At 48.4% G+C, this 22,627-nt stretch overlaps 1 protein-coding gene across 5 annotated transcripts in view; it reads left to right on the forward strand.

Moving 5' to 3' along the window:
- Window positions 1-5,319: 5,319 nt before the first annotated feature.
- The window catches only part of LOC138567645 (zinc finger protein 583-like), a 441,626-nt gene continuing 424,318 nt past the window's right edge, over window positions 5,320-22,627 (forward strand). For 4 of the 5 annotated variants that reach the window (XR_011302266.1, XM_069646111.1, XM_069646112.1 and 1 more), the window contains exons 1-2: window positions 5,320-5,545; window positions 13,171-13,291. Coding sequence is in view for 4 of the 5 variants with exons in the window: in XM_069646111.1 (XP_069502212.1) it covers window positions 5,522-5,545; window positions 13,171-13,291 (145 nt within the window). In the remaining variant the exon portion in view is untranslated. Of the gene's footprint in view, window positions 5,623-13,170; window positions 13,292-22,627 lie in introns of all 5 variants that reach the window. The other variant, XM_069646113.1, reaches the window with a different exon arrangement.

Raw genomic sequence — 22,627 nt, forward strand, 5'->3', positions numbered from 1 at the left:
CACCAATTTTTTGGTGCAATGTTAAAGATACCGCCAGGTTATTTATTTAATATTTATTCCCCGGTTGGGTCTTTTGCCAGGACTCAGTTTTAAAATGGCGTTTGTGTTCGCCTCTGTAACTCCAACCCAAGTCGAGCCCTTTGTTCCACTTTTGGCGGGTTTCTGCAGAGAAGCCTCCAAAAGTGGTGCCACTCTGTCTGGGTCTACAGGATGTGTGGGAGGGGGGAATAGGCACCCTGGACTGAGTTGCCTTGGCAACGCAAGTCGCACTCTTGTGTGATTGGCACAGTGGTGAGACGCCGGCTCACCACTTAGCATGTTTGATTGACAGCTAGGCTGATGAATGGGGGTTTTGCTGCATAAAAGCAGGGCTTTGGGGACTGGAACTTCAGAAGTCGCCGCAGGACCTAAAGAATCCGAAGAAGGGAAAAGCTGAGCCATCTACAACGACGACACCACCGGTGGAGCCCTGCTGTACGAAACTCACCACTTTCCCGACGACAGAGAAGATCTTCTTCTAGGAAAGTCTTCTTCTCTTTGAGCTGTTGGGACCAACCAGTTCGCCTTTTTTCGCCTCCTGGATCGTCTTGTAGTCGAATCACCCGTGCCAAGCACCCCGGCGGCCGGATAGCCACGCTTCACCACTACCGCAAATATAAAGGTAGTACCTTTTAACCGGGAAAATCCGCGGCAGGTTCCTTCCCTGGCAGTGCAACGACCTCCAGCTTTCCTCCACGTTGAGATCTTCTCTTCCCCTGGACGAAGCCCTGACTTGCACCCGCTGCCAGGAACAACTGCCCCCGCTGGAGCTTTCTCACCATTTCAGGTACTGTGTCCCGCCTGGTCTCCCTTGCAACAAACTGTCCAAGGTGTCCCGTAAATCCTTGACTCTCTATCCTGGAGTGACCTCGGACCCGTTAACATTACCTTTCTAACTTGATCCAACTTCTTTTTTACTTTCCTGCAAAGACTTTGAGTGCATTTCCATTGTGTGATCTTGGGCACATTCTGCCTTGCTCTCTCCAAGAGTGGGCCTGGCCTATGAACTTTTTGCTCTACAGTAGACCCTTCCTTTCTTGACATACTGTGGTTCTTTGAAAGTGTTGGTACTGTGTGATTTTCCTATTCTGCCTTTTCTCTCCCTTTTTTTAACAAATTATTGGAGTGCCATCTATGGTTACGCACTCACCTCTGTTTTGCTAAATAAGTAGTGTCTTAACATAGACTTGTCCGATAATTAATTAGGGAAGTGTATATATTTCTAATGACTGTGCTTGAACTTGCTTGACATATTAGTGCCAGTGTATTTTTACAAGTGTGTTTTTAAATAAATAATGATATACTTTTATACCAAAGCTCTGGTCAGTGTTTGCTTGTACTACTGTATTTCTAGCCCTATTGTGTATACTCTATATACTGCCTAACTCTTCTTGAGAGAAGTCTGACTGCTCAGCCACAGCTACCAGGTAAATCTGGGTAGTACAGACTGCTACCAATTGGGTTTACTGCTAACACCTGTAGTCTTAAACTTTTTGCAGTGGTCCCTAAGGGAACTGCACAGGTTTCTGCCTAACAACTCCCCTCTTCTTGTTGGCCTACCCTCTTGCCATTTGCCCACGGCCAACACCTCCAGCTTCACAAATTGCATGGGGGCTTCCAACTTGAGCTGCTGCCTGGAGAGGTCCATAGCCGAGCAACGCACCTGTGCCAGCTCCTGGGTACGGGCCAGCTCTAGTATTCAGTCGAGGCCCAGACAAGGCTCCCTGAGGACTTGTTTCCGCAGCTTAGAAGAGCTACAGCCATGGATGATCTGAGCCCTGATCTCGTCATCCTCGAACCAGAGCGCAGGACAACGCGATGCCACAGAGCTTGCCATGAAATGTATTGAGGCTCTCCCCTTCCTCTTGTATCACGCATCTCATCCTGAACTGTTCATAATACCTGTTGACCATGGGCATAAAGTACTCATTCAGTGCTGCAATGGCTGCGTCATATGACTGGTCTCTGGGCCGCAAGGTCTTAAACAGCCTCTGGACGGCCAGGGCCGGCTGAGTACAGGAGGTCTGGGCGTTTCACCCTGTCCTTGATCTCAACGGCTTCGAAATACAGCTTGAGGTTTTCCACCCATGCCGTCCACCGGGGTGCTAGACTGGCAGGTGCTCCCACAACATCGGGATACAAAAGGGCAAGCTGACCATTTTGTCGATACACCCCTTCATTCTCCTCATCACCCATGATGGTCGCCTGACGTACCGGAGCCTGTGCTCAGTGCTGATGTGCCTCTGGTGTGGGCCACTTGTTGGTTGAAGTGGACGACATGCTGTGCAGGGTTGATTGGCCCTGTTTTACTTTTTTTTTGTTTTGTTTCTCCCACCTGATGTCCTGGGTTGCTTGGGCACTGTGACTGCTTTCAGGGACCACAGTCCAGTCTTGCAGCAATTTCCATGCTCATTTGTGTCACTGCCGCAGGCCTGAGTGTCCACTGGCCATGCCCCCTCCTCTCAGGAAAGTGCTGCTTCTTCTCTTTGCGGACACTGGGAGGGCCACCGCAGGCCTCAGGTATTTGTGGGCCACACCCACCCTCAGCGGCCTCTCACCGAGGTCCTATTGTCCTTCGAAGCGGGCACGCGAAAACCTGCTAGCCACTCCCGCTTGCACTTTTTAAAAAACATTTTTGAAACTTTCTTTATTGGCATTTTGTATTAACCACAACAACCAACATACCCCCTCACCCCTTCCCAACCCTCCCCAGTGCCTTCACACAGATGCCAGATTGTTCCACGGCAAGGCAATTAATGGTTAAGTTCCAAGCCTAATATAGGAGACATTAATGTAGAGCTATATATAATATCAGCGACAAGTCCAAGGATTTTCCACTGGCGGGTCCAGACAACAAATGATCAACATAGCCTCCGCTCAGCTCCACATGTTGCTATGCTCTCAGGACTTCTGCCTCATTTACCACTAGATGACGGGTGGGCTTTGCTTTATGGCGAGAGTGGGTGCTGGGGGCCCCGCGGGGAACAAGGTGCAGAATCCTCTCTGCTTGGTTGTTTGAGGAGATGCTGTGTATGCGTCCCACATCTGCCTGTCCCCCCAGCTGTTCCTCTACATTGCGCCCCATCTAGTCTCCATATCATTGCAATACAGAATGTCCTAAAACCATTGCGTTACTGTCGGGGCACGCTTCTTACCCCACCCCATAGCCACTCTGCATTTGGCCAGAATTAACAGGAGGCTTATCAACTTCCGAGTGCCTTTAAATACCTGTTTATTGTACCCCAGCAGGGACATTATAGGGTCCGGTTCAAAAACGCTGCCCTGCTATTTCTCCAATCACTTCAAACACACGCCCCCAGAATTGTCTGAGCTCCTCGCAATCCCAGGCTACATGGAGAAATCCCGCAGCCTCCCGCCCACACCTAATACAGACCCCTAACCTTAGAGGGAAGTACTTCTTCAGCTGAGCCGGTGAGTAGTAATATTGATGTAAAAACTTAAAGTGGATAAGTTTAAAATTAGTATTGATCGCACCCTTCCTAATCATCTCACACCAATATTCCCATGTGGCCCCTGATATCTTCCTGCCCAATACCTTTTCCCACTCCTCCCGCGGGGACGCCATGACTGGTGATCTGTTTTACAAAGCCTTCCCATACAGCTCAGAGACTACCCTCCGCCCTAGGTACCCTCCTATCGCTTTGTCCAGCATTTCAGCCGCCTGATTCCCACTCGCACTTTCTTTGTTGCAGCCGCCTCCGTTGGGCGGGCCGCCGCACCCACACGTGGCCTGACCATGCGGCTTCCTTTCACTTGTGCGTCACCTCTCGGGGAACGGGCACACAAGGACCTGCCGCTCCTCCCTGCCTCCTCCTCCTTCCTGGACTGCCGGGAGTCATCGGCGAGCCCCAGCGCTTCACACCTCCACTGCAGTGGGCCCAAAACGCAACAGGCCACGCCTCCACACACGCAGCCCACACTGCTCCTTTGTCCTCACGGGCACCAAGCAGCCTGCACTACAACAAAGTACGGGGCCCTGGACCGCCCTCCTCGTCGCCAATGTGGCGGCCTACCTCTTGGCTTCCGGGCAGGTCGTACCAAAGGTCGGGGTCACCCGACAGACAATGCATAGCTCTCAACCTTTCATGGCCCCTGAGTGGGTGAAAACACCTGATTTTGTATTTGGCGTGGGAACGCCCATTGATTCTTATAGCCGTGTAGGGAGCTTGGCGGGTGAGAGAGCTGCCAAAGTGGCGGGTGACACCCGCCAAAAGCGTGTGAGAGGTATGACAATGAATCTGCGAACGCGCAGATGGCGGACTGCAGGGGGCACCCTGTTAGATCCGGATCACCGGATGGTCACACAGTAGCTGGGAGCACTCAGAACACAGCAGCCTTGGCTCTGGGGGAACCCAGGCCAAGGGTTTTCAACAGGCCGTGGCAAGACAGGGACAATAAACCAGACGGAGACAGAGTTGTCACTTCCTGGGGCTCTGGTGCAGTGACCCTCACCTGCCAGCAGAGCCCCTTTTATTGAGAGCAGTCATGACGCGGTCATGACAGTTTCTCAAAGGGGCAATGCACCCACTGTTAAATGGGCCACACACAACAGTGCTTTAGGTGGATGTCACACTCCGTGGAATAAATTCATTCACTGGCAAAGCATCCTACCCGTACATTCCTTTCAATGGGGTCTCACCCACCCAATACAAAATTGTCCCTTTTCACCCGACCTGGAGAATGTAAAGGTTGAGCGCTATACCCTATGGGTGAAGAGGGGGTGGCACCTCTTTTATTTTGGCAGTTTGCATGCTTAGTCAGTGTAAGAAATACCTGTTGAGATTGTTTTCATAAATATTTGCAAAACATACTACTATCTGGACCAAATTCTATGAAAATGGTATGCGTTGTGCCAGTCGCAGTGAAAAAGACCACTTATACAATATTACTCTCGTCATATAAATTTTGCTAGAACATATCCGTCAGATAAAATGCAGTATTTTAGGCACGTAACTCTGCCAGCAATAGCCTTGTACAAAGAAACCGATACATGTTAGATCAGTATCAATCCTTTAGGTGATTCGCCATGTGCATTCTGCTTCCTACCACGTACTGCGCAGCATCAGACTGTGAATGAAAGACACTCTTCACCGGCACATGCTCAGTGTATATTTTCCTTTCAATAACTGCAACAATAAATACTACATACAAGGACAGGAAAGAGTCGCATTCGTGACGAGTCACATGACGACTGATGCTTTTAGAGCTGCGGCTCTCCTAAACATTCGTCCGGAAGTGAATCTTCCCTACGGGGTGATTAGTGTCTCATAATCTGGCAAAGCGCAGTTCATCCATAGTCTTGCTTTTTCAGTTGGCTGTTGGTAGCGAAGATATGTTGTTTCTCTTGGCATTTTGAATACAATATTTTTGTATTATATTGTTTCTGTGAAGTGATGTACAAGCCCCTGACTGGTTAAAAACAAGAGATCAAAAGGCGTACGTTCAAGGTCGTTGGCGAGAAATGTCCAGACAGGATTCGTGTGCGGTGAGTGTAGCGCTGATGTCTCACTGAAGGAAGGTGCCAACGAATACCAACGAACTAAGTGCTGATTGTATGGAGAGGTCAGCACAATTAGCATTTACCTGCTGTTGAGTCCCCTCTATCTAATTTTCATTTACAAAATGGAGTGCGAAACCAAAGTGAAAAAATAGGCAAGATTGCCTTTACGCCTTATTTCTGCATTTTGTTTTGTAAAATAGTGTACATTCTGTCTGCTATTTGCGCATTGGCAGGTAGCATTTATAATAGATTTCTGTGGAATCATCTTGCTTTCAGTAGGTGCTAACAAAAATGCAGATTTCATGTAAATGCACTGGTTTTACTTTTACACCACTTTAAATGTCATGCTGGCTGCTCGGGAGACACTTATGGTTCCAACATTTCTTTATTCCGCTCACTTCATGACTGCTTCTTCTTTATGTTCTTCTTCTCAATTATCGGAGGCGTGGGCGGACCCACGCAGGCGCTTCCCCATCCTAAAGGATGATGTCATGACTGCTTCTTCCCTTCCCTTGCTCCTACCTTTCCTCCCTTCTCCTGCTTCCTCCCACCATGACGTGTTCCCTTCCTCTTAAAGGGGTCAGTCCTTCATTCACTCACAACACCTCCCCCCTCACTTAGCATAAGACTTCCCGGACTATATCGGCTCAATCAGTCGTTGGGGTCTCTTTCTTGTTGGATGGGGCCTGTTCGGGGGTCCCAGGTCTCGCTTGCCCGTTCTCGTCATGGTGCTTTGTACGTCTCAATCCTTCCTTCTTTCATTTGCTCAGGTTCCTCCAGGTATAGCTGGTGGAAGGGGGAGGACTCTGGCGTCATTTCATTGTGGTCCTTTGTCGTGGTTGTCGCTGGTTCTCTGTCTCTTGTCACTAGGATGGGGTCTACGCGGTCCGTCCTTTCTTTAGATTTGCTTGCTTCTTCCATATTTTGCTCAGGTGTGTGGTCCTTCCTCTGGGTTGCTTCAAGTGATTTATAGTGGATGTTGGTGAGGGCGTGCTGTAGTGCTGCCCGATGGCTGAGACGGCTGTGCCCTGTGGCGGAACTCGGTGTCATGCGGATGGCGACGGGTACTCTGTGGTCCCCCTGAGTTGTGTCGCGTCGTGACTGACCTTGTGGCTGTACCGGCTGTGCTGATCCCCACTGGACTGCGTGGGATTTATCCAGGGGCTGTGCTCCCGCCCTTGTCCGGTTGCGTTGCTCTGTCCCTTCGTTTGCTGTGGCCTCCACCTTCCCCCCCGGGTACGACATCTCGAAGAGTCCGGGGTGGTTGCATGGCTCGCTATCATCTCGCGGGATGGGTGAGGCTTGTGTGTCGTGTGCCAGTTCGTATCCCTTTGTGTTGCGCAATTCTGTGTAGAGGGGGTGTTCATACCCGTGTCGTCTGGGTTGGTTTGTATCCATGTCCTCGATGTCTTTCCTGACGTCTAGCCATGTCGTTGGTGGACTTGGGTATCCTGCTTGGGCTGATGGTGCCCAGGTCCTCCAGTGTATTGGCCGGTCGTGGGGGCCATCTGATTGTCCGGGTCGTCTGGTCCTGTTTGGTGGTGGTACAGGACGGCACACCGCTTGGAGGTGACCATCTTGGCCTCAGCTCCAGCATTTACGTCCGATGGCCGGGCATGGTCCTCCGTAAGGGAACTTCCACCCACACCAGTGGCATTGCTTCTTGCTGAGGGTTCGTTGCCGGTGTCTTCTGACTTTCCGCCACCTCCAGGGTCCTGTGGGCTCATTGTATTCTGGCTGCCCTACAGTGAGGGCCGCGATGGTGTCACGTTTGTTTTTGCTTTCAACGGCGGCTGCCTGTTTTTCAACCCTCTCATACGTCTTTGCCAGATTGAGTATTTTGTCCAGGGGTAGGGGCTTTTTGAGAAGGTGTTTTCTAAGCGTTGACGAGGTGCACCCTTCTATGATCCTCAGTCGTATAGCCTCCTCATCATTGAAGTTGGCGAAGTCGCAGTTGTGTGTTTTCTTTTGGTGACGAATGACGAACTCTCCAACAGACTCGTGCGGGCGCTGTCCGTGTTGATTGAATGTGAAGCGTTCGTAGTCTTTGTTGGATTCTGTCCAACAAGCCTGTCATTGACTGCTGTGAGAAGGCATTTGTACGTGGTCCGTCCTTGTGTCGGAATCGTCTTGATTATGCTTTTTATTTCTTTCCCTGCCAGGTTGGTGAAGATGTTCAATTTGTTGGGTTGGTCTTGTCCCCCGATTGCTCCTTGGAAGTCCTCGAACTCCTCGACCTAGTCTTTCCATCTCTGTCACTGGTCATGATGCAGGTTCAATGCGAATGGGTTGGGTCATCGCATAAGGGCGGCGCATGATGCAGGTCCTAGGTTGACATGGGTAGGTGCTTCTCCATCCGCAACCATAGGTGCTTGGTCAACCATGATGGCTGCAGGTTGCGACGGTGTCTTTCCCAAGGTCGTGGGAGCTCTTCTTATCTTTTAGAATGTGGGTACGTGGTGCAGTGGCGTCCAGGTGACGAGTCATGGGAGGGTCTGCCGGTGCGTAGCACCGGGGGTCTGTGTGGCGCGGCCACTCAGGTGATCCTTGGTCCTTGCTGTGCTCCGTTGGGGTTGTAATAAAGTAATCCTGCGGGCGGGATGGCCCTGTGTTAATGATATGGTATTTGTAACGCGCCTATACACAAGTGTTTCAAGGCGCGATGAGGCAGGGAGGGGGGAACAAGGGGAGACAGACAAACGATCCTACTAGGCCAGGTGTCATTCAGATCGCGTAAGTGCATGGGTAGAGGGGACGAGAAAAGTGCAAGGGGGAAAGGGAGAGGGGAAAGTGCAGTACAAAGTGATTAGTAACGTACAAGATAAATAATAAGGGCTAGCTGGTGGCAAGTGCAGTATAAGTGCTGGGAAGGGGGGCTGTAGGGATACAAAGACAGTCCCGCAGTGCAGGGGTTGCCAGGGAGGCAGTGCAGGGGAGAGTGGCTGGGCCAAGGACCGAGATTGGTGAGTGGCCCAGTTGCTGATTCAGTATAGTTTCAGTGATTTAGCAGGGGAGAGGGGGAGAGAAAGCAGAAGCAAAGAGGAGGGTTTTGAGGTGCTTCCGGAACCGGAGATGGTTCTCCTCAAGTTTCAGGGAGGCAGGAAGGCTGTTCCAGAGGGAGGACCCTGCTGTGGAGAGAGATCTCCCCCCAACTCGTTGCTTGGAGAAGTGGCTGACCCTGAGGGAGTTGGAGGCGGATGAGCGAAGAGCTCGAGAAGGAAGATATTTAGGAAGAGAGAGTTGAAGGTATTTTGGCCCAAGGCCCCAGAAGGCCTTGTGGACAATGCAGAGGGTTTTGAACTTAATCCTCGCAGCCACAGGGAGCCAGTGTAGCGATTTCAGTCCTGGCGAGATACGGTCCCTGGGCTTGAGGCCAAGGACAAGTCTCGCAGTCCTGTTCTGGATGAGTTGCAGCGGGCGGAGAGTAGAGGCAGGCAGATTTAGATAGAGGCTGTTACAGTAGTCCAGCTTTGAGAGAACCAGGGCTCTGGAGACAGTGAGCTTCTGGGGGAAGGAGAGGAAAGGAAGGATACCTCTGAGGAGGTGCAGCTGGTAGTGTGACTTCTTAGAAACGTCAGAAATGTGAGGAGAGAAGGAGAGTGTGGAGTCGAAGATGACCCCGAGGTTTTTTGCCTTGCAGGTAGGAGCAGGAAGAGGGCCAAGAGACGCCAGCCAGAGAGCTGCAGGGAAGGAAGGAGTGGGTGTGCTGATGAGTAGAATCACAGTCTTACTGGCATTAAGGCAGAGGTTGTTGGCGGCACACCATTCCTGGATAGCAGAAAGACAGTCAGAGATGAGGGAAGGAGAAGAGGAGGCCGAGGGTAGCCTGAAAATGAGCTGGGTATCATCCGCATAGCACTGAAAGTTGGGGCAGAGAGCAGAGATGCGGATTGCAAGAAGTGCCAGATACTGGTTGAACAGCCAGGGAGAGAGGTTAGAATCCTGGGGGACACCACAGGTAGAGAAAAAGATGTCAGAGAGGAAAGACCCCAGTTGTACCTGGGAAGGTCGATTTGAGAGGAAAGAGGTCAGCCAAGCCAGAGCCTGACCAGTGATACCCAGGTTATCACGGAGACGGTTGAGCAGGATGGTATGGTTGACAGTATCAAAGGCAGAAGAGAGATCAAGCAAAATGAGAACACATGGAATGTTAGAGTCAAGGTTCGAGAGTAGATCCTCACAGATGTTCAGGAGAGCAGTTTCCGTGCTTCTGGCGGCTCTGAAGCCAGACTGATGGTCATGAAGGCTACCAACAGATTCAGCATGGAGATTAAGCTGGGAGATGGCCAGTTTCTCCAGGAGCTTGCCCAGGAAGCGAGTGATAGAGATTGGGCGATAGTTAGCTGGGCAGGAAGGGTCGGAAGAGGGTTTCTTAAGAAGGGGGTGCACAAGGGAGTGCTTGAGAGGGGATGGGAAGACTCCAGAGGCGAAGGAGTGGTTGCAGAAGTCAGCAAGGGCAGGAGCCAAGGAGTCAATGTGGTCCTTGATAGTTTTGGAGGAACAGGGGTGGACCTGTTTTTACGAGACTTTCATAGATCGGACTTGTCTCGAAACCTCGTCAACAGAAAAAAGGGGAAAGGCAGAGAAGGGGAGAGGAGAGGTGGCTGCAGAAGGGCCAGAGGACGGGCAGGGAATAGAGGGGGGGTGATAGGAGGAGAGTGAGGACAGGAAGTCCTGAGTTTTTGAAATGAAGTGGGAGGCCAGTGCCGTACAGAGGGCCTGGGAGGGGACAGGAGAGGTAGATACTGCAGCAGGGTTGGCCAGCTCCTTGCAGATTTTAAAGAGTTCGGCCAAATTGTTAGATGCCGCAGTGATGCGGGCTTGGATAAGGGCTCTCTTCTTGGTGAGAACGGAGAGCCGGTATTGCCTTTGGAGCAGGCGACAGGCCAGTTTCTCAGAGGATGAACATGAAGCACGCCATTTCCTCTCTGCCACCCTGCACTTGCGTTTAAGGGTGACGAGATCCGAGTCATACCAGGAGTTGCATTTGGCTTTGGGCTTCAGGCGGATTCTCATGACAGGGGCAAGGATATCAAGAGTATCAGATATAGCAGAGTGGAGAGAGGGAGAGGGCTGTGTCAGGATGGGAGTCAGCCGAGGGGGGAAGAGGAGGCGAGAAGGTGGCAGCGAAAGCCTCAACTGACACACGCTTCATGGGTCGGATGACCGAGAAGGAAGGTGGCAGTGATGAGGGTGGCTTTGCCTGTGGGGTAGGGAGGGTGAGGTGGGAAGAAAGGAGAAAGTGATCACTCCAGGAGAGAGGAGTGGAGAGAGGGACAGAGAGGGGAAGGTCAGAAGAGATCAGGGCATCTAGAGTGTGCCCTGCAGAATGGGTCGGCCCAGACGGGAGAATAGAGAGTGAGAGAGAGTCGCAGAGGTTGCGAAAAAGTCCAGAGGGGGGACAGGAGGCATCCAGGTGGATGTTGAAGTCACCAAGAATGAGGAGTTGAGTGGTTGAGGACAGGAGTGAGGAGGAGAGGTCCGCCCACTCGGAGAGGAAGGAGGAAATTTGACCAGGTGGCTGATAGATAGTAGCCATGGTAAGGGAATGGCTAGGAGAGAGAGAGTCGGCAGACAATGTTTACTTTTCTGTTTTGCATTTGTTTGATATTGTTTTTTTTTCTTCTTTTGTTCACGCTCATGTGAGCGTTGTAGCGCGATTTTGTTGTGGAGGAGCGTGTTGGTTGCTGAGTCCTGCCACCTTGTGGGTAGCCGTGTGGTGTTGGGCGTATGGATGGTGTGCCTCTCAGTGTGTCTCTTGTTGTCTCTGTGGGCTTGGCACTGTCCAGTACCCGTGGTGGCCTGTGGCGGTGAGGCTTCCTCACATGTCCCTTTGTTGTTTCTCAACCACATGGGTGGCGACGCTATGATCGTGGGTCTTCTCTGGTACTCTGGGCAGAAATATATGCTTTGTTTTACCCAAGCTCATGCCAGTGTATTGTGGCGCCTTTAGGGCTGCTTGTTTACCATCTGTATTATATCTATAGTTTTTTTTCCCCCCATTATTTTAGTGCGCTTTTGTGGGCCGTTCGGGTCTGTCTCCCTTTGCTCTGCATGCGGCAGTGGGGGAGGGGCATGGACTCCTTACCAGTGCTTGGTTCCTCCCCGTCTGGGACGCTGCGCTCTTCTTGTGGCGGCCATGACTCCTCCAGTGCTTCTGCCACTTGCCGGTCCTCCGTGGCGTTGTCCTTCTTTTCTTTTCTTTCGGTCCTCACGCGTGCTGCTGGGCTCTTTCACTGCGGGCTCACAGCACCCGCGGCCCTCCTAGTTGCTGTAGTGTCCGATGGGCAACCCTCTGCTGCAGGCGACGTTGCCTGCTCCTTCTGTCCGCCTCTTCTGGGCACCCAGCCCGCTGTCCTGCCACACGCCGTGGGTACGGCGGCTTCTTCGCCTGCACGCTGTGCAGCTCACCGATCCCTCCTCATCCTCTGGTGGGCTCTTCTCGGGCTGCTGGGCACTTCTTTCATTGCTCTGCTCCGTCCGTCGTGGCGTGACCCTCCGGGCGCCGCACTGCTGGGCCCTCCACCTCCCAGCTCTTCACTGCTGGGCATAACACCCCTCCCTTGGTGCAGGTCATGCAGACTTCTTCGCTGGCATTTTACTGTTGGGTGAGCTGGGGCTCATGTCCCTGCTGCGGTCTCACTGCGCTCCCTCTGCTGTGCTCCTAATTTCCAGGTGCTGTCTTTGTGGCACTGCTGGGATTCGTTTCTCCTTGTCGCCAGTTGTTGCCCCCCCCCCATGGGGGCCCGTCGCACACATACAAGAACAACTCGGGAGACACTTATGGTTTCCCACCTTTCTTTATTTCTCTCACTTTATGACTGCCTCTTCCCTTCCCTTGCTCCTCCCTTTTCTCCCGCTCCCTGCCACCATGGCGTGTTCCCTCCCTCTTAAAGGGGTCATTCCTTCATTCACTCACAACAGCTGCCGTAAAACCTGGTGGCATTTCAAGACCTAGGAGGAATGCACGTCGGAAATATCGCTTCCAATCCGTGCCCCTACTCTGCCTCCAATTGCCATCAACATAAGTGGAAAAAACAACTTAAGCACAACCCTCCCCACATTTGGAAACATGATATATGGTTATGGTAAAACGCAAGAGGTAATGGCTGGAAGCTTTAGAATTAATTTTAACCTCTGACATTGCTCTGGACAAACCGCCAGACCATTGTTCTTCACCTGCCAAGCCATTACAAAAGGAGAAAGACCATACACAATCAGGCTTGGTCCCATCCCAAAAGTGGCAGTTCAGCCCGAACAGCTAGGTCACATCCCTTGTGCACGAGTCCACAAGAATACCCAGACATTTTTCAGCCTAGTTGGGCCTCATCAGTGAGGAGCAGCTTGGGTCTCTGGGCCCAGCAGGCACCGGACCCACATCTAGGCATACCGGTCCCACTGTGGGTGACTAAAGCGAAACACAAGAGGTGATGGTTATGGTAACTTGGCATCTATGTTTGACCGATTAATGGGAGAGACAAGGTAAGGGATTTGGTGAGAGGATGGTGGTAAAACAGTTAAGAGTATTTGTAAAATGAATGATTAGTATATACTAATTTACAGGGAATATAGTTACTAATCAAGAGGAATATATTCTCTTCAATTCACAGGTTACAGCCCTTGATGCTTCTGCCTATTTCTCTGAAGATGAGTGGAAATGTTTGCAGGAATGGCAGAAGGACCTTTGCAGCAAAGTGATGAAAGAAATTCAACAAGCTTTGATTTTACTAGGTACCTTTTCACTGTATTATTTTGGCTAAATGTTCTAAAATCTAAAATCTGACATGTAAGGTGAAGATTCTCAGAATGGACTTTGGTGGCCTGTCTTTTACCAATACTAAATCTATTTGGGTTTGACTTACTTAATTCTTTTAAAAATGGCAATATTTATATTGTGTAAATCAGATCAAATCAGTAATCTGGGCAATGTACGGAACCAGCAGACTGCATTTCTTCACTATTACGTTTTGTTTGGAAAAAATCCAATTAATGTATCGATTTAGGCAAACATTAATAGACACAATGCGTCTTTATTCTATCAGTTGAGGAATATGTGTGTGCAAAGTTCATCAAACGTAGATATTTGTTCACATAAATATAATGGAATATATATGCACTAAAGCAATGTGTGAAGGCAGGGCTAAAGGTAAGATTTTGAGGTGGGGGTAATGTAATCCCTATTTTTCATTGTCAGCTGGGGAATGTTTAGGCAGATACAAATATATATTTTAATTTTAGAAACCTATTTATTTTTTGTAACATATACTTTCTCAGTTCACAGCACTGACCATACATGAAAAGATGTTTCTTAATCTTAAAGGCCCTCTTCATATCAGATAAAACAATAGAAAAGCTTGTCTGTGTTGCATGTGCTACTAGTTTCTGTGGTTTGAAGACAGCACAGCAGTGCGGGTGGCAAAAAGGAGCAGACATTAGCAGCTGTCTTGCCCTATTTTTATTTTGGGAGATTTTATGTAGGCATAGGAAAACACATGACAAGCAACACAGTGGGTTATGGTAGCTGAAGCCTTTATTTGGTGTTTTCCAATACCCACCTTGCTGGCAGTGTAGAGTCCTCTTGTCAAGAGGTAGTAACAGACATATCCAACTAATAACTTAAAGCATACGTCTCCCTGTCCACTTTTGGTGGAGAGGCAGAGGGCCTCATTATGAGGTTGGCGGTAACCCGCAGGTGGGTTGCTGCCAACCCCGTAACACCATATTGGGCGCCTGACTTCCAGTGCCCCCAGGATATTACAAGTCCCAGTGGCGTCGGAAGTCAGGCGCCAGATTTCGTAAGTCCCCATTCCCATAGAGTCCCATAGGACTCTATGGGAGTGGGGAGACGGAAGCACTGGTACCTTTGCTAATGGTGCTGGTGCTTCTGTGACGACTCTGCCTACCGGGGCCGCTGCACCTGGCAGGGTCAGACCTGTTGAGCGCAGTGGTCCCGGCAGGCAGACTCGTAGTGTGGCGGGCCGGAAACATGGGTGCCGGTAAGCTGACGGGCACCCTTGTTTCCGGATCACCACACTTGTAATGAGGCAGAGTGTTTATGACCTTTGTTTAGGCTGGGTTTTTGCCATGCAGGGGACATTAGGTTTTGTGGCATTCATGGCTCCCTAGCACCCTCAGTGGACAGCTCCTTCGATGATAGAGTTACCGGGTCAAGGTTTCCATCCTTATGGTTTATCGGGACATGCTTTTTGGTTTTAGAAATCTCAGAGGTTTGTCCATCTCTGCGTTTTGCTCCCTGAAGAAGAAACAAAAAAATTCTTTCTTCACAAAATAAAGTCTCTGGATTATAATTATAATTTCTAATTATGATTATTTATTTATAACGAGCATAATACCGAAGAGGATTCTAAGCGTGGACCCGGGATTCGAACCTGTGTTGCTCTGCGTTGTCTTTTTAAAAAACTTTTTTTTTAATAGGTCATTTATTGTGCACCTATACACGTGTGTTTCTCAAGGTGCAACAAGGCAAGGGGGTGTGGAGGGGACTGAGGGTGGAACGATCCTACTAGGCCTTGTACATTCAGATCGTGCAAGTGCAGGTTATTTATAACACGCTTGGTTTCAAGCGGGGATCCGGGATTCAAACTTGTGCTGCTCAGCGTGGTCTTCCTTCTGAGACATTGCCACTAAGCTATACTATCCCTGCCCGTGGAACATGTTTTTATTAAAAACACTTTATTTTTATTTTTAAATTGCTCGCAGGGTACAGGGTGAACAGCCTTCATACAATTGCATAGAGTCTGGAGTATGTGACGAGGCTGCAAATTAATGCCCATCTCACAGGTATTCCCTGCAAGGCCCCCATATGTCCTTCGGTTTGTTTGCCATTAATGCCATCCCAATATATCCCCCCCTAACGTTCATTCACATATGTCAATTCTCTGAGCCATTCGAGCATTGTCAGTGCTGAATTAGATTTCCATTTTTGCAAAATACATTTCTTGGCAATTATCCAGCACAGGTTGAACAGTATACAGGTTTTGATATTAACCTTACCAATGTGGGATGTTTTTATCCAAGCCCTACCTCAAAACTGTGCAGTACTGACATGGAAAACATCATGATGGCCAGAGCTTCCCAGAAAATGCACAGGGAAATGCATGAAGAATAGGCTGCCACTCATTTTTGCCGATGTTATGGGCACAGAAGGACACTGCCTAAAACCACCATTGGACTACCCACACAGTAGTCTGAAACCATTGGGAGTGGCAATGCTGATTGCCAAAAGCAAACCCATAACTGTTGGGAATTCATTTTCTTAAATCCCAAAAAGGGGTGCAGTACCAGTACTCACCACTATCAAAAATCCGGCGTTTTAAAACAACACCAGATTTTACTTTTTTGTAGAAAACTGAATAAATGAACCCAAAGCAAGCCAAAGAAAGACTTACTGAGAGGTGGATCCAATGTAAAGTTATATTCTGAAGTGACTTGAAGGTTTATAACAAGACTGGCTGAGCTGTGGATTTCAGCAGTTTAAGTAAATTTGGACTGAAAGACACTAAAAATCTAAATGTTTAAATTGACTGAGTGACCTACTTTGAATGTCACATAGGTTGCAATTGTTTAAATGTCATAGTTTTAAACTTAGAATCAGCATTCTAGCTGCATATGTAAACATTGTCTTGACTTAAACTGGGTAACAAAAAGTGACATTTTATCTGAAACCTGGCTTAAGGAACTGAATTCTGCCCACCAGCTACCCCCCATCAGGAGTGAAACTTGAGTCACAGCTGTGTTCCCAGGCCTATCTGCCTTTTGCTGGCCACACTAAGGATATGCCATCTCTCTGATAATTGAATTAAGGGGAGGAGCCCCCACAGAATACAGGAGCTCTGAACAAAGCCCTGTCCTGACTCAGGCAAATGTTTTATTGGCAGGAGTCGTAAATGGAGCTTCCTCCTGGAAGGACAGGGGAGGAGCACTGCCTGTGAGAGCAAGCTGGCTTGGCAGAACTGGAAAAACCAGAAATTCAACCTTGTGCTGGGGGGAAACCACACCCCTTTGGGGCCAGAACATTACTCTAAAAAGATGGATCATTCATAGAGCGGACTTGTGAAAATTATTTAAATGATACCATAATTCTTTTGATTTTTCTGCCCACATTTTAAGACGTGTTAGGACCCGGTGGTATGTTCAGGGGGGTTTTAGCGGAAAAGAGGATATTACTCAAAATGTGTGCATGTGAAAAATCTGACACTTCATCAACTAATGTCCATACTCCTTGCGCACACGTGTGTAAATTTGGGTTAATGTCCGACATTGCAAAATCAGTTAAAAAGTGAAATATGTGCCATTTCTGAATGCAAGCCCCCAGGAAGAGCAGAGTTTGAACAGGGGATACCTCCTGTGATATGTGAAGGGTGCGTGTAATTTTAAACAAATGTGTACCTGTGCAAATATGTTTTTTGAGCAAATATAGCTTGTGTGAAAAGTTGACAGGGGTGGGTTCTCTGTACCATAAACAGACCTCATCATGATGACACTTCATTTCATTCCCCCAATCAAGTGGAAGCGGATGAAGTGGCCAATGACAAGTGGAGAGGGGTAGGGGCTAGTGATGCTCACACACACCCATTTTCAAAACACATAAAAGCAGACAGGCAGGACAGATAGGGACCTTCAAATCCATTTGCAGCTGGAAGCTCTGCCGGAAAATCCATACTTTACCTCCATCAATCTCTAGAGAAAGCTGTGCAGAAAGATCCAGACTTCAAATCCATCAATCTCCAGAATCCAGAGAGAGAGCAGACCCAGACCAGACCGCTGTTAGCAGAACCAGAGAGAGCTGACCCAGATCACTGTGAAGTGCAGAGACCAGAGTCCAGTCTAAAACCTGACCAGATCCGTGGCGAGGCCCATTTAATTCAAAAATATAGTGTGAGTACCTAGTAGAACTGTGCAGAACCAATCTCTTAGTTAAAATAATATAATTCAAGCTATTTTAATCTAAGTAGAACTGCCTCCTAACTGTCACCTGTCATTTGCAAAGCTGTCACCTGTCATTTTCTAGTTGCAAGCTGCACTTGTCTTTTTGAACTTTAAAATTTAAAATCTGAAAAACAACCTTTATTTAATCGCTCATATCTCTGTGACCGTTTGTGCTAGAGACTTGCAGTAACTTTCCCCTGAAAGCTGAGAATCGTGGCTTTTCTGCGAACCTAGAACCGCATTCCTACCCCCTATAGTTTTGCCGCAATCGCGGAAAACGCACTCGCGAATTTACCGCGATTTGCAAATTTCTCAACGTGTGAAAACAGCAGTTTTCTTGCTTTCAGTTGCCAAAAATTCGTTTAACCTGCTAGTTACACCCCAGATCCTTGCTAAAGTGAGCCTGAACTCATCCCAAGTATATTTCACTCACCTAAAACCTCTAGAGGGAATTAAAAGCATTTTAGCATATTTTTCACTTCATTGCCAGCACATATAAAAGCATTTCGGGCCTATGTTTCCAACTTCTGTAGTCTAAGCTTGCTGGGGTGAACTGAATTACATTTGATTGCATTTCTGAGAACTGTGTGCTTTCCTTCCATTTCCTTGCATTGCATAAAGGGGGGAGGGGATTGCCAGAGAAAAGTGATTACATTGTTTTGTTGAACGCATATTGAGTATTTTCTGTACTGCATTTCCATTCCACCTTGCATCCATTTGAAACCATAAAAGTATTGTTGCTATCTTATTCATCCTATAACCACTCATCATTGATTATAAGGAAGTGTGCTAGTGCCAGACTATCCATTATTGATTACATATCAGATTAAGTGTGATATCCAATTATTAATTTATTATAAAGTGTGATATATATATCTATTGTTTACATTATCAATTAAACCTTTTAACTTGCAAAACAGAACTACTTCTTGGCTCAGTGGGGTCAGGGGGATTCCAAGGGAGGGGTGTTATATAGGGGTAGTCATCCAGAACGCATGAACCGGACATAAAGATATATCAATAAGGGTTTCTATTCAGTATCCCAGACTAGGCATTGACTTAGCTGTAGTGTTGAATTGAATCCTCTTACACCAATATTCCCTAGTAGGTATTTGAGGGGGAGGAGTGTAGGAGGAATCGTGGTCATTTCATGCAATGTATCGGCTACCTCCTGCCAGAATACCACCACCTTCGGGCAACTCCAGAACATATGCAGTGTATTTGCACCTTACTATTTACACTTTGGACATATCTGGTGTGTTTGGGGCAAATCTAGCTACTTTCGCTGGTGTGTAGTGCAGTCTATTCAGAACTTTGAATTGAATGAGTTGGAGCCGCACATTGAGACAGACCTCTTTAGTTAGGAGACAACATCTTTGCCACTTTGTCTCGTCTATATTTGTTCCTGTGTCTTCCTCCCATCTCCTTTGGCTATATGTGATGTTCTCTCCCATCTTGTATTTTCGCATATAGTCTAGACAGTAGACCCTTACAATCCTCCCCCCGAATCACCATTTCAATACCATTGCACAATGTCGGTTCCTGGGGGAACGATGACCATTTATTCCTTAACGCTGTGCTCATATAGTGGTATTGTAGTGTCCTGACTGGATTGTCCCCTAATTTCAACCTCAATTCTTCCAGTGTCACAAACCTGTTCTCAGGGTAGAGATCGCCTAGTGTCATGACATTCCCTGGGTCCCATGCCCTCCGGATTTCCCTGTCGAATGTGTGATGCAGCCCGGGGCAATTCTAAAGAGGGATTTTACTGCTGTAGGCTACATCTATACCTAATCTGCTGAATATTCAGTTCCATGTTCCCACAGTTGTGAGTACTTGATCGAATGGGCATGTATCAGCGTAGTGCTTGCTGAGTATGACCGACTTAAGACCAGCTGGGGTCACCCCGTACCGCTCAAGTACCAGATGCAGTGTATTATAGTCGTGTCTGTACCAGAGTCCTGCATAGTGGGCCTGTATCACCATATAATACAGCTCAAAGTCCTGGGCCGCAAGGCCTCCCCTTTCATAGGGTTCCATCAGAGATTCCCAATTTATGCAGGCCGCTCCTCCACCCCATACAAACCATACAGCCCCAGAACAGATTTTAGTAAAGAATTTGCGGCCTGGCCACATTGGGATGGTATTAAAGTAATATAGTAGCTTGGGTACCACTACCATCTTCAGCTGTGAGATTCTACCATAGAGTGACATGTGGTATCTGGCCGCGAGATTCAGCTTCACTTCCAGTGTGTGAAGGTATGTTTCGTGGTTGCTATCATACAACTATTTCTTGGTGCGTGATACTACTGTCTTGGGAGGATAGCTTGGGGGCAACGTGCTTGCCTTGGAAGCTAGACGGCACGGAGCAACACAGGTTTGTTCCCCGGGTCTGTGCTTAGAAACCTCTGGGTATTAAGCGTGTTATAAGTAACCTATCATATCATATCATACAACCCCTAGATATTTGAGTTTTTCTTGCGCCCAGCGGAACCCAGAGTTGGAAGCGTTAATCTTGTATCCTGAGTATTTTGTAAACCTAGGCACTTCCTCCATCACTGGCTGGATATTTGTTTTGGGATTTCGAATGTACAGTAAGACGTCATCTGCATATAAGTATATTATCTGCGGGGGCCCGGCTATGTGTATCCCTCTATGCCCCATGATCTTGCATCTGTTGTGCAAGTGGTTGTATTGTGAGGGCGAAGAGGAGGGGGGAAAAGGGGCATCCCTGTCATGTTCCTCTGGCCAATGTGAATGGTTGTGATAGGGTCCCGTTTGTACACACCTTAGCTTTTTGGTTGGTGTATAGTAGCTGCACATATCTTATAAATCATTCTCCCAGCCCGAATCGTTTCAGTGTACCGAACAAGAAGTTCTCGGCATCGAGTGAAGCAGCAACGGCAGAAGCTCTGAGGTCTATTTGCGAGATGATCCCAAAGAGGCGTCGTAAATTCAGGGCGGTCGATCTACCCGGTACAAAGCCAGACTGGTCAGGATGCACAAGCCCAGGCATGTACAGAAGGAGCCTGTTAGCCAGGACCTTAGCAAACACTTTCGCGTCAGTGTTTATCAAAGAGAGCGGGCGGTACGAGGATACTTCCCCCAAGGGTCTGCCATTTTTCAGCAGCACTGTTATAACTGCCTCTGATGTCGATGGTGGGAAGAGGCAGTTGGAGCAGGATACCTCCCAGTTTTTAAGTAGGCGAGGCGCTAGGAGATCCTTATATGACTTGTAGAGCTCTATTCCAAGCCCATCAGGATCCAGCGCTTTGCCTGAGGCCATTGAAGTGATAGCTTCTGAAACTTCCTCCAATGTCATTGGTCTACCGAGTATCTCTCTGGCTTCATCATCCAGAGTGGGGAGGGCTATCTCACTAAGGTACTGGTCCACTTCCTCTGCTGTACGAGTATCAGCATTGGAATACAGTTCATGGTAGTATTTCAGAAATACTGCATTTATCGCTTCTGTGTCTGTTACATGTTGTCCCCCAGGTGCCTCTATGCATGTAATGCGCTGTGTCCCCCTTCCCACCCTAGCTATTTCCGCCATCAGGTGTCCTGGCCTGTCCTCCTCCACATACCTACGAGCCTGCACTTGTTTCGTCATTAGTCGCACCCCCTGGTCAGCCAATTCCCGGAACTTCAGTAGGTTCCCCTTAATAATCCAGAGGAGTGCCCTATCATTGGTCAATCCGTATTCATTTTCAAGTTTCTTCAGCCCCTACTCTGTATTGTGTAGCTCTTGTCTAATGTTCTCGAGAGTCCCAGCGGTTGAGGATATCATGGTGCCCCTCAGTCATACCTTAAATGTTTCCCACACAGTTACATAGCATGACACTGAATTTTCGTTTGTAAGGAAAAACCTTTCTATATCTACACAGAGGACTGCAGCCAGCGCCGCATCTGTTAGCGCCACAGGTGCCATCCTCCATAATGGTCGGGGTCTGGCGTTAATGGCGAGCCATATAGATATCAGCACTGGGGAATGATCTGATAGGGTGCGTGGTAGAAACTTGCTCTCACGTAGTCTCTGCGACCACGTCGCAGACATCAACCAGAAGTCAATTCAGGACATTGCATTTTGTACCGTAGAGTAGTATGTGTATTCAAGGGTAGAAGGGTACCCCACCCTCCATACGTCAATCAAGTCGAGTTGTGACATTATTTGTTGAATTGTTTGGGCCGCAGCTGTAAGCCTGCGGTGTCTACTGCTAGATCTGTCTAGGGTTAAGTCAAGGATCGTGTTGAAGTCCCCTCCCCATAAAATGGGGGTGTCTGCCCTCTTCCCTATTATATTCGATATGTGGGCAAAGAAATTGGGGTCATCAATGTTTGGACCATAGGTGTTCACTAATGTAATTTCCTCCCCCATGGCCGTCCCAGTCTCAATGAAAGATCTGCCTTTGGGGTCAATCTGAACCTCTGCAACCTGAAACATTAATGATTTATGTATTAGGGTGAGTAGTACCCCTCTTGCTTGTGATGAATATGAAGTATAATACCTTTGCTTCCCCCATTTTGGCGCAAACTTATCGTGGATCAGGGTCAGAGCGTGTGTCTCTTGTAACATTACAATTTTAGGGGAGTGCCTTTCAAGGTAAGAAGATCTTTCGGGCTTTAACCTGATTATTAAGGCCTCACACATTCCATGACAGCAGTGTTATTGGATCACCAATGTGGGTCTAGTGCATGCATAACATCTATATGTATCCTCCTGTACAACCAAGTTTGCTTGTAAATGTGGCATGTAGATTTGTCAGACTGCATGTTTTTCCCCCCAAAGTCCCCTGCCATCTCCCAGTTCCCAACTCCCCTCGATTCCCCAACCTTGTAAACTCCCCCCGACCTCCCCACCCTCACCATCTACCCCAACTTGATGATGTACGCTTTGTGTAATTGTGGAACTTTCCCAAGGGTGCGGTGTCTGCAGCTGCCATAAACTGTCCTGCCCATCTAGCGCCCCGGATAGGCTACTGCTAAATTACTGTATGCAAATATTTTGTCACCATCAACAGGCTATTATCATAAGGATATCCTGGCATCTCCAGTTCATTTGCCACTGTCCTCCGGCCCCACGACCAGTCCCGGGGCCCGGTTTGATCTTTGTCATGGTCC

The sequence above is a fragment of the Ambystoma mexicanum genome, chromosome 2p (genome assembly GCF_040938575.1).
Source record: "Ambystoma mexicanum isolate Mex_15411 chromosome 2p, UKY_AmexF1_1, whole genome shotgun sequence".
Classification (NCBI taxonomy): domain Eukaryota; kingdom Metazoa; phylum Chordata; class Amphibia; order Caudata; family Ambystomatidae; genus Ambystoma; species Ambystoma mexicanum.